Source organism: Salmo salar, chromosome 20 (genome assembly GCF_965601325.2).
Source record: "Salmo salar chromosome 20, fSalSal1, whole genome shotgun sequence".
NCBI lineage: Eukaryota > Metazoa > Chordata > Actinopteri > Salmoniformes > Salmonidae > Salmo > Salmo salar.
The window spans coordinates 32,408,162-32,420,631 of record NC_138310.1 but is presented as its reverse complement, the minus strand read 5'-3'; the positions used below and the strand labels follow the sequence as shown (position 1 = coordinate 32,420,631).

General features: G+C 44.6%; 1 protein-coding gene across 6 annotated transcripts in view; it reads right to left on the bottom strand.

The window, feature by feature from the left end:
- LOC106580457 (autism susceptibility gene 2 protein) overlaps nt 1-12,470 on the bottom strand; it is a 429,740-nt gene that overhangs the window by 174,399 nt on the left and 242,871 nt on the right. For 4 of the 6 annotated variants that reach the window (XM_045703232.2, XM_082966367.1, XM_082966369.1 and 1 more), the window contains exon 5: nt 5,856-5,900. The exons of the other annotated variants lie outside the window; for them this stretch is intronic. In XM_045703232.2, coding sequence (XP_045559188.1) covers nt 5,856-5,900 — 45 coding nt within the window. The remainder of the gene's footprint in view (nt 1-5,855; nt 5,901-12,470) is intronic. 6 annotated transcript variants of the gene reach the window in all.

Sequence of the window (12,470 nt, the reverse complement as noted above, 5' to 3'; positions counted from 1 at the left end):
TGAGGACCCATGCCAAATCTTTTCAGTCTCCTGAGGGGGAATAGGTTTTGTCGTGCCCTCTTCACAACTGTCTTGGTGTGCTCAATCCATGTTAGTTTGTTGGTGATGTGGACACCAAGGAACTTGAAGCTCTCAACCTGCTCCACTACAGCCCCGTCTGTGGACCTGTAGTCCACAATCATCTCCTTTGTCTTGATCACGTTGAGGAAGAGGTTGTTGTCCTGGCACCACACGGCCAGGTCTCTGACCTCCTCCCTATAGGCTGTTTCGTCGTTGTCGGTGATCAGGGCTAACACTGACGTGTCATTGGCAAACTTAATGATGATGTTGGAGTCATGCCTGGCCGTGCAGTCATGAGTGAACAGGGAGTACAGGAGGGGACTGAGCACGCACGCCTGAGGGGCCCCTATCTTGAGGATCAGCGTGGCGGATGTGTTGTTACCTACCCTTACCACCTGGGGGCTGCCCGTCAGGAAGTCCAGGATCCAGTTGCAGAGGGAGGTGTTTAGTCCCAGGGTCCTTAACTTAGTGATGAGCTTTGAGGGCACTATGGTGTTGAACGCAATGAATAGCATTCTAACATAGGTGTTCCTTTTGTCTAGGTGGGAAAGGGCAGTGTGGAATTCAATAGAGATTGCATAATCTGTGGATCTTTTAGGGCAGAATGCAAATTGGAGTGGGTCTAGGGTTTCTGGGATAATGGTGTTGATGTGAGCCATGACAAGCCTTTCAAAGCACTTCATGGCTACAGACGTGAGTGCTACGGGTCGGTAGTCATTTAGGCAGGTTACCTTCGTGTTCCTGGGCACAGGGACTATGGTGGTCTGCTTAAAATGTGTTAGTATTACAGACTCGGACAGGGAGAGGTTGAAAATGTCAGTGAAGACACTTGCCAGTTGGTCAGAGCATGCTCGCAGTACACGCCCTGGTAATCCGTCTGGCCCTGCGGCCTTGTGAATGTTGACCTGTTTAAAGGTCTTACTCACATCAGCTGCGGAGAGCGTGATCACACAATCTTCTGGAACAGCTGGTGCTCTCATGCATGTTTCAGTGTTATTTGCCTCGAAGTGAGCATAGAAGTATTTTAGCTCGTTTTGTAGGCTCGTGTCACTGGGCAGCTCTCGGCTGTGCTTCCCTTTGTAGTCTGTAATGGTTTGCAAGCCCTGCCACATCCGACGAGCATCAGAGCTGGTGTAGTACGATTCAATCTTAGTCCTGTATTGACGCTTTGCCTGTTTGATGGTTCGTTGGAGGGCATAGCGTGATTTCTTATAAGCTTCCCGGTTAGTGTCCCGCAAAGGGTTCTTTACTATTTTTAGGCAGTGGAATTACTTTAGCTTCCTTCCACGCCTGTAGACACACACACTCCTTTAGGCTTTGGTTAAAGATATAGCAATACAGTATGGAAATACAATCTGCTACCATTCTCAATTGTTTCCCATCAAGGTTGTCTATACCTGGTGGCTAATCATTATTGATGGATAACAATAGTTTTTCAATCTCTCCCACAATAACTTGACCAAATTCAAAAGAGCAATCCTTCTTTTCATTATTATGATTTATGATGGTTCACTGTTGTTATTTCACTTCTGAGTTTTCCACTTTACTAGTGAAATAGTCATTGAACTGATTGGCAATATTGAAAGGTATTATTATGAATGACCCATTAACTTCAATGAACTATGGAGATTAACTAAGGTGATAACTGCCAAGTTATAATAAGGAAAACTCCACCCAGAAACTATATTTTGGTATTTGTTTCATTAGTCCATTGTTGACATAGTCCCAAAATCTTTTGCATGTAAGCAATCACGTTTTATGATGCTGCTTTTTGCATCATATGATACAAAATGCATCATACTGGCTCTATTTCTGTGTTTTAAAAGTTATATATTTTGAAAACTTACCCAGTCATTGTTAATAATGATTCCCAGAGAGTTCTGAAGTCATCTCAAGATGACCTACAGTTTGTTGTCATCTTACTGCAAGTCTCTTTTATGCCATCCACCTCTGCCTGGGAGAACTGCAAACTGTTCTTAAGGTCCTGGATCTCTCTGGTCAGATATTTCATTATTTTGTTAGTTGAGTCCATCAGTGTTTGGACAGAGCTCTTGAAGCTATTTTCCTGTTGTTGTAACAACTGCATGTAGAACCCTTTTTCTTCGTTTAAAACCCTTCACCTGTGATAGAGAAACACTGTTCTTTCCATGACTCCCATCTTTAGCTTCGGATGCCATGGTAGCAACGTAGGCTAACGCTGGTACTCCACACAGTTTCAGAAAGGGCAGGTCACAGGGCAGATTTCAACAGCAACAAACAGCTGGGATTTAGACAGCCACAAGCCTGGGACAATCCACTGTCCCAGCAACAAGGGAAACATTGCTAGCTTGATAGCTGGTTAGCTAGGCTAGCTGCTACGCCAAGCAGCTCTTCAAACCTTTGGTTGGCAGGATCCCTGGATAGATATTTCGGTCCCAGCAACTGAGGATGCGTCACGGGATCCTAATTCAAAAGGTATTTAGTAACCAAACTTCTTCAATAGAACACTTTTTCAGAGAATTTCAAAACATCAAACCGAGCTCTCCCTCATTCCGCGTTCAACACGTGATGTACCGGAAGTACTGTTCAACACGTGATGTACCGTTCAACTAGTGACGCTGTCACAGCTTTCGGAAGGATCGGACCAATACGCAGCTTGATCGTAGTTCCACATCTTTTATTCAGTCATGAAACTAATGCAATAAACCATAAACTTGAAATACAAAACAAGAAAGCCGTGACGCAGAGCAGGCATACACTACTCACAAAATAATCACCCACAAAACACCAGTGAGACAAACATCAACTTAAATATGGCCTCCAATTAGACACAACGACAACTGGCTGCCTCTAATTGGAGGTCATGCCAAACAAAAACTAACCTAGTAATACAAAACTAGGAACTAAACATAGAAATACAAAAACGGACAAACACCCCCTGTCACGCCCTGACCTACTCTACCATAGAAAATAACAACTTACTATGGTCAGGACGTGACAGACGCACTTGACATACGCAGCGTTTACCGTGAATGCAGTCATTGAGGGTGAGTGTGTGGGTAGAGTCAGTGCAAGAGTGTAAAAAAGGGTCATTGCAGGTAGTCCGGGAAGCCATTTGATTAGCTATTTAGCGGTCTTGTTTAGCAGTCTTATGGCTTGTGGGTAGAAGCTGTTCAGGGTCCTGTTGGTGCACTAGTATCGCTTGCCGTGCGGTAGCAGTGAGAACAGTCTATGGCTTGGGTGGCTGGAGTATTTGACAATTTTTTGGGGCCTTCTTCTGACACCGCCTGGTATATAGGTCCTGGATGGCAGTGAGCTCGGCCCCAGTGATGACTGCCTGTAGCGCTTTGTGGTAGGGTACCTTGCAGTTGTTGTAACAAGCGGTAATGGAGCCAGTGAAGATGCCATCAATGGTGCAGCTGTAAAACTTTTTGAGGATCTGAGGGCCCATGCCAAATCTTTTCAGCTGCCTGAGAGGGAAAAGGCGCTATCGTACCCTCTTCACAACTATGTAGATGTGGTGCGGACCAGTTCTAATTCCTTATTGATGTGGACACTAAGGAACTTGAAGTGCTCAACCCGTTCCACTACAGCCCCATATTGTAATTATTATCATAATTACGTCTTGTGTGGGTTTTTTTTTACTTGTGAGCAGGCAGCCTACATCAGGAAGAAATACCATTATCATTTTACGGAGATTCTCGTTTTGACTGGCGCCATTTCTATTTCCACAAAAACAGTTTGGCTATCGCCGTGCACAAAATTCAATCAGGCTGAATTACATGTCTATCAGATCAAAATGTAATTGATTTGAAAGGCGACATGATATATAACTACATGACAGTGGGGAGGCTCCTAAGGGACCAGCCTATGGGGAACTCATTAACGCTAGCTAGGTTCTGAATTATTGAGTACTAAAGCTAAAGCAGCGACATTGGGGAAGAGGAATCCACTGTAATAACTTCTTAAGTGTTTGTCTCAACTTACAGCGGTGCAATCGAAGACGTCTGTGGCCCGCCCGCACATCAATATTATAGTGAGTGAAGTTGTAATGGTCTATAATTGAAAGGGTTCAGATGAAGGTAGGGTCAGGTCAGTGCATACATATATGTCATCCTATCTCTCTCTCTCTCTGTAACTCTTCATAGACGGCATCGTCTCTCTCTCTCTCTCTGTAACTCTTCATACACGTCATCGTCTCTCTCTCTCTCTCTCTCTCTCTCTCTCTCTGTAACTCTAGCTTCATACACGTAATCTCTTTCTTTCATCTCTGTAATGTGTGTTATAAAGCTAGGGTCAGTGCGTACATACTTATCATCCTATCTCTCTCTCTCGTCTCTGAAACACATGCTACTCCTGTGCAGTGATGTCACATCCTGTCTCTATGTTGTTCTAGTAGGCACACCAACACTGAGACTGGGGTGGAAAGGTTAGCGGTTAACTAGCATTAGCTCACAGTAGCAGCACAACATGCTGTGCCCGCAGTATGAGAGCTGTATCCCTGTCCCTGTATGCACTAGTACTAAAGTAGACACAAAGAGCTAAAGTGAGACAGTAGCAGGCGTGCTGTGCTCTGGGGGACCCAGTGTGCTCTCTCTCTCTCTGCTCTGGGGGGACCCAGCATGTCTCGCTGACCCTGAGCACGGGCCCACAGGGCCTCCCTGAACCCTCCGTGGGCTGGCAGCAGGGTCCCTGTGGAAAAGATAAAGATATAAAGCCACCACAGCGCCGTGTGGTGCGGCTTGGTGAAGTGGGGCCTCCACATCCCGGAGGTGCCGAGTGGCTGCCTACCAGCCCTGGAAGACTGGGAGAGCAGGCTCTCTGAGGCCCCCTCTCTGCTGTCTTTCTTTCCCTGTCTCTATCTCTCTTTTTATGTCTTTCTCTCTCTCTCTTTCTGTCTCTCTCTCTCTTTATGTCTCTTCCTCTCTCTCTCTCTTTGCCTTCCTGATAGCTTTCCCAGAAAATGAGAACTCAATTAATTCTGTGGAAATGAGGGCTACGGAGGAGGAGGCCCTGGAGACCAGAGAGAGAGAGCGAGAGAGCAGAGCGGAGCTCCCTGTCGATTCTATGGCCTGGTTAAGGAAAACACAGGCAGAGCTGTGACTGGGTGCACAGGGGAGCAAGGAAGCGAGGTGTGCATTAAGTCTTTAGCCAAGTTAATCCTGTCTACAGTTCAAACATGGCTGATGAACGCTCCTCATTACAGAGCCAAGTGGAGCGAAGGGGGACATGATCACAAACCAGTCACACTGGGAGAGAGAGAGAGAGAGAGAGAGAGAGAGAGAGAGAGAGAGAGAGAGAGAGAGAGAGGGCTGAGCACTAGCTAAATGAGCTCAAAGCCCGGAGATGTATTTAAAACAAAGCTGACACTCAATACCTCCCAATACTTGCACATACATTACTCAATACTTGGACAAAGAATATCTCTCATAACCTTTTAGTGACTTAATGCATTCCAACTGTCAAGCATAATCATACTGCCTAGAGGCACAAAGGCTGATATAATCTAAACAAACAAACATATTCTGATATGTTGTGGCTTGAGTATGTGAGAGGGAATCTTCCTATGAGTGCTATGCCTATGTATGTATATTCTTAAACTATCTAATACATGCAATCAATCAACCTGTGTGTATACATATTACATATATTATAGAATCATACAAAGCTATACAATGACCCAAATACTGGCCATAACATCTTTGCCTCTGTCTGCAGTCTGCACATATAGAGAAGTGCAAACAAGGGTGAAAATGGTAGGAGTGTGTGTGTGTGTGCACATGCATGCATGTGACCCTTAGCTTATGTGACCTCACCTTATGTCTCCCAAACGAGGGCTCGCCTCTTTTTAAAGAAGTGAACTGCAAAGAAGAGACAACAGTCATTAATCGGTGTGGGTCTGTCTGTCTACCGCCACCGTGCTTGCCTAGCCTGGCTTGGCCTGCTGCTATATTAAGATCTGGTGCACAGCCATCCCGCCTGGCGTACGTACGTCAGCTCTTTTTCTCCTGGCCTTGCAGAGCTAGCAGAGGAGGGCGCAGCTGTTGCAAGAGGATGTTGCCAGGTTTGAGGTCACAAAAACACAGAGACACTGAGAAGCAGGAATGTGACGGTATGTTCAATCTTAATGTCCTCCTCCACTTACACTACATGACGGTGGTCCTGTGTGACTGAGTTAGTAAGTGTGTGGCACTAGTAATGGCAGGGTCATGGGTTAAATGCCCGCGGGGTCTTATATCCTCAACTATATGCACTCAGTGTTCTAAGCCACTTTGGATAAAAGGTGTGTTAGGCTATGCTAGGTTTGCAAACTATAAGCAAGGCTAGACAGTGCAAATAACTCAATCTGAACATAAACCGTTTTCTCAGACATTGGGCATATTTTTCCATGTGTGCTTTGTTGTCTGTTATATTTAATATCGAGCCCAAAGGAAAGAGAGTGAGACACAAATATATATATTTTTTTTTTTTCTGCACTTGTAAAGATCATACATCACCTAGTGAGGCGTTATATACGTAAACCCCTTCAGTTCATCAGAGTCAAACTTTCAGCACTCAAAGATATTTCCTGGCGTACATTAAGGCTTCCTAGCTTTATATTACTCTACCTCAAGCTCCCATTTACCCCTACCCCCCTAACCCAATCCCCCTGCCCCACATTCCGCCTCTTAGGAAAACCTAGTAAAACTGGCCAGCCAGACAGTTCCACAATTTCATATGATAAATAACATGTATGTTAAGAGTCAGGGGGGATTGTAGCCAATGTGTTTCCAAGAAAATCAGTCTGCCACCAGTACTTAAAGTGATTGAATAACCTGTAAACAGAAGCTGCAGGCTTTCTTGCTCCTGTCTGGGAGATACTAATATGGTTGTGCTTGGAGCAAACTAGCTAAGAAAGGAGAGGAAAAATGAAAGAAGTGAAGTTCATGAACTAAGCAGTAAGTGCAGGAGCTTTTAAAAATACCTCTCTGTCTCTGCACTTTGCCTTATCCGTGAAGCCAAACTGCAGACCGAGGAAACACAAGGCTAAAGAGCGATAAGCGTTGAGCCAGTCATAAGACACCCCGGTTCAATGGATGACTGTTTCCTCACATTACCCAAATTAAAATCAAATCTGTCTTTAAAGGTCTCATAAAAAGCCATATGAGGATAGTTTCCTTGCCACCCCCCTCTCTCCCTCTCTCTTTTCTCCCCTTTACACTTCTGAAGAGAATCAATTATCCTTTGTTCACATTTCTTATAAAGTCCTCTTTGCTCTCATGCCAACATCTTCTCCCTATCTGTAAAATCCATCACAGCCATTTTTTGGCAGATTTGCCGGGGAGCCACAGTATATCCAATTGAGAAAGTTTGGAGGAAGCAGATAGGGCTTGTTGATGTTGCAGGCGACATTAGGCGCGAGATAAGCGTGAAAATGACTTAAGCACACAATTTAGTCATTATGCTGAAAGAAGGCCTTTGTTGTGTCCTCAATGCGTCAGCTGACAGTGATACTGTATTTAGACTATAATAACAACAGCCAAAACAGCACACAACTCTAACATACCTAGATGCCATGAATGAAAGCCAGGTGGGCTTTTAATAAAAAGAAGCATGTGGCATTTTAATACGAGACAGACAGTGGTTTAACAAGTTTGCCATTCAGTGCGAAATGTATCCGGTGACTCTAGGATGTCGTACATGACAAAATCTGTCCTAAGTATTTGACCAAATCCTTGTTTTAGTGTTTCCTCTGTTTAAAAAAACAAAAAGTGTTGCAGACCTAAAAGACGTGTTAAATACCCTAGTATAGAGACAGGCAAGCAAGCAGGCTATTTAATGTAGGCCTGCTGCCTAGCTGTAAGCTCTTTAGCGTAGGCCTACTGCCTAGCTGTAAGCTCTTTAGCGTAGGCCTACTGCCTAGCTGTTAGCTCTTTAGCATAGGCCTGCTGCCTAGCTGTTAGCTCTTTAGCGTAGGCCTACTGCCTAGCTGTAAGCTCTTTAGCGTAGGCCTACTGCCTAGCTGTTAGCTCTTTAGCATAGGCCTGCTGCCTAGCTGTTAGCTCTTTAGCATAGGCCTGCTGCCTAGCTGTTAGCTCTTTAGCGTAGGCCTACTGCCTAGTTGTTAGCCGTTTAGCGTAGGCCTGCTGCCTAGCTGTTAGCTCTTTAGCGTAGGCCTACTGCCTAGCTGTAAGCTCTTTAGCGTAGGCCTGCTGCCTAGCTGTTAGCTCATTTGCGTAGGCCTGCTGCCTAGCTGTTAGCTCATTTGCGTAGGCCTGCTGCCTAGTTGTTACAGCCTTTGTGTGGTTGAGGTTTTCTGCAGAAAATGGTGTTAACTGTAGCAAAATGTGGGGAAGAAAGAAAGTGCAGAGTAAAATGTTAAATCCCTGAATGTAACAGCAGGCCGTTTCACTTATGGTGAGCCATAGTGCTACTGGAGAACAACATATGTGCCATTTGTGAAAAACACACAAAGAGAGATATGAGTTGCTAATGTGAAAATTAGTGAGAGTGAGCGAAGCCACAGACCGACCTATTAGTAGCATGGGCTGCCTCGCCTGAGCAGAGACCTGCCCTGATGACAGACAGAGTTAGCCTTGCAGAGCAACCTACACTTCAGTTTACCACCACCAAGCCAGAACCCTTCAATCATTCAGCCATCCTGCCTCTGACCTGCTGCTAGCGAAACCAAGATAAGAAACGAAAGACAAGTTAGCCATTTAGTTTTGTTTGTCCTCTCTGGCCTCCTTTAGTTTAGTGAAACCTAAACCACATTAGGGCCTTAATCCCTAGATGAGAAGTGGGGATGCTGCTGCAGCAGCAGACAGACAGATAAGGATGAGACACCTGGTGAATAACACCTTTGTGATGGACCAGACCACAGAGGAAGCTAGGCTCAGACTTGGCCCTGTGTCCCACTGCTAATTTGATGACCGTTACCCCTACTGACTACACTCAGCTTCAGAGGCAGGCCGTATCCTTTTACTTCCCTCTGGTCACCTTAAAATAACAAGGTCCGCTGCATCAACAGAATAGATTAAATTGAGCAGAAATGAACCCAGTTCAATGGCTTTGGCTCCGGCCTGTGGGAGGTTCCAGGAAGAGATGACAGCCCTGTTGGAGCCAGAGCATCAGTTGACTCTGACAAATTATTCAAAAGGTTTGTTGTGATTGGCCGGTGCTCGAGTACAGGGGTCAGGACAGGGGTGGAGCTACACAGCATTTACAACGTAAAGCTGAAATCCTTAATTGAAACAATAACAAAGCGGCCACCCCTCTGTTTTGCTAAAAGCTGAGGGATGGCCCTGGATAAATCTAACCACTCTCAAATTCATAGAGGGAGCTAAGAACGCAAGGACTAACCATCCATGATATAAAAATCATAGTTTTAACCATGTTTTGAGGCTATACAGTGTTTGTTTACATTTACTTTGTTTACAAACATTGGAGTAAAGCGTTTATTTTGGGTTCTGATGAGGCATTTAAAAGTTATATTCTTCAAGAATCAATGAGTATATATCATTCATTTATACGTTCAAAATGGATGTGGCTATTAAGGATTCTAGCTTTAAGTTTAAAAAGGAAGTGGCACTACACTGTACATGTAGGAAACGCTAAATTTACAAACCTAAAGTGTGTTTAAATCATATACTGTATACTACTGTGAATCAGTAGTATGTGTCTACCAGTGGCTATACATCTCCAATTACAGGTTGTATTGAATGTGGTAGAATGGGAAGCACCGCCACCAAGCATCTCAAGAGAAATCATGCGTGGCTGACAGGAAGAGGAGCATGTAGGAGGACTCCTTTAATAATTGTACCCTCCATGTATTCACCATCACAGGCATAGGTCAACCTGAAATTTGTAATTATAGTAATTGTAAGCCCGGCGAATGGGCCTCCAATACACCCTTCACCATTACGTTGAAAATATACTGTGTGCCATCCAGGATGAGCCCACCGAAAGCAAAGTATATGTCTCAGTTGATGAGCTCTGCTATGACAGACGGTGGAGAGCTGTGGAAATGAAAGACGGTGGAGAGCTGTGGAAATGAAAGATGGTGGAGAGACTGTGGAAATGAAAGATGGTTGCGAGACTGTGGAAATGAAAGACGGTGATGAGACTGTGGATATGAAAGACGGAGAGCTGTGGAAATGAAAGACGGAGAGACTGTGGAAATGAAAGACGGTGGAGAGACTGTGGAAATGAAAGACGGTGGAGAGACTGTGGAAATGAAAGACGGAAAGACTGTGGAAATGAAAGACGGTGGAGAGACTGTGGATATGAAAGACGGTGGAGAGACTGTGGATATGAAAGACGGAGAGCTGTGGAAATGAAAGACGGTGGAGAGACTGTGGAAATGAAAGACGGAGAGTTGTGGAAATGAAAGACGGTGGAGAGACTGTGGAAATGAAAGACGGTGGAGAGACTGTGGAAATGAAAGACGGTGATGAGACTGTGGAAATGAAAGACGGTGGAGAGACTGTGGAAATGAAAGACGGTGGAGAGACTGTGAATATGAAAGATGGAGTGCTGTGGAAATGAAAGACGGTGGAGAGACTGTGGAAATGAAAGACGGAGAGTTGTGGAAATGAAAGACAATGGAGAGACTGTGGAAATGAAAGACAGTGGAGAGACTGTGGAAATGAAGGATGGTGGAGAGACTGTGGAAATAAAAGATGGTGGAGGGACTGTGGATATGAAAGACGGTGGAGAGACTGTGGATATGAAAGATGGTGGAGAGACTGTGGATATGAAAGATGGTGGAGAGACTATGGAAATGAAAGACGGTGGAGAGACTGTGGATATGAAAGACGGTGGAGAGACTGTGGATATGAAAGACGGAGAGCTGTGGAAATAAAAGACGGTGGAGAGACTGTGGAAATGAAAGACTGTGGAGAGACTGTAGAAATAAAAGATGGTGGAGAGATGTGGATATGAAAGACGGTGGAGAGACTGTGGAAATAAAAGATGGTGGAGAGACTGTGGATATGAAAGACAGTGGAGAGACTGTGGATATGAAAGACGGTGGAGAGACTGTGGAAATAAAAGATGGTGGAGAGACTGTGGATATGAAAGACGGTGGAGAGACTGTGGAAATAAAAGATGGTGGAGAGACTGTGGATATGAAAGACAGTGGAGAGCCTGTGGATATGAAAGACAGTGGAGAGACTGTGGAAATGAAAGACAGTGGAGACTGTGGATATGAAAGACAGTGGAGAGACTGTGGAAATAAAAGATGGTGGAGAGACTGTGGATATGAAAGACGGTGGAGAGACTGTGGATATGAAAGACGGTGGAGAGACTGTGGAAATAAAAGATGGTGGAGAGACTGTGGATATGAAAGACGGTGGAGAGACTGTGGATATGAAAGATGGTGGAGAGACTGTGGATATGAAAGACGGTGGAGAGACTGTGGATATGAAAGATGGTGGAGAGACTGTGGATATGAAAGACGGTGGAGAGACTGTGGATATGAAAGACGGTGGAGAGACTGTGGAAATGAAAGACAGTGGAGACTGTGGATATGAAAGACAGTGGAGAGCTGTGGAAATGTCTCAGTACCTGTCATAACCACCACTTCTGACAGTCTGTCACTGTGGCAGAGCCCTGAAGAAACCTTTACAGTTGTAAAGTGGGCTAGATAAAGCACGGTGATATGAATAGCAGGGTTCCGGGTTTGATTTCCACATTGGCCATATACTGTATATTAAAGTCGCTTTAGACACTGCTAAATTACCATTTATAATTCATTCCCATACATAGAATAAATAACATGTCAACACTAGAGTGTGCATGATATTCTAAACTGAGGTGAACCACATCTTCAACCTAAGCCAACCCAAACAAATTCAGAGAGATACACACAAACAGCAAATGTGTATCCACATGTACCAGTACCGAAAAAAAGACCCACTTAAAAGCCTACTGCACAATAGCCTGGCAATTAGCGGGTAGAGAGGAGGAACGACAGATCGGTTACAGTTGTTGAATGCTAACTACAGCGTTTTACGGTGGCGAGGAGATAACGAGTTACTGCGTCAGAGAGAAGTGTGTTGCCGCGTGCGGTCTTTAACGAGGAGCTGTGGAAATCTATGACACTTAAAATCAGTGACAATGAATTGCTACTGGGCCTGTCAGCGAGCAGCGTCTTCCAGCGCCTGGCCCTCCTCCCTTTGTCCTAATGAAGGCAGACATTAATTTCTCCTCTTTCAGAACTCATTCTAATGCTTTAGATGCAAGGAATTAGGCTTACTCAGCTCTGCTCTGTCTGGACAACAACAACAAAACTGGTGAGACTGAGAATAATTCAATCTATAATGTGTATAGATGCAACTGAATACATATAGTTTGCTATACTGTCATAGTTTTCTACTTTTACATTTCCCTCAAACAGTTAAGATGCTCTGACACATCAGTGGCAACAAATGTCTCTAAAAACTCCACCA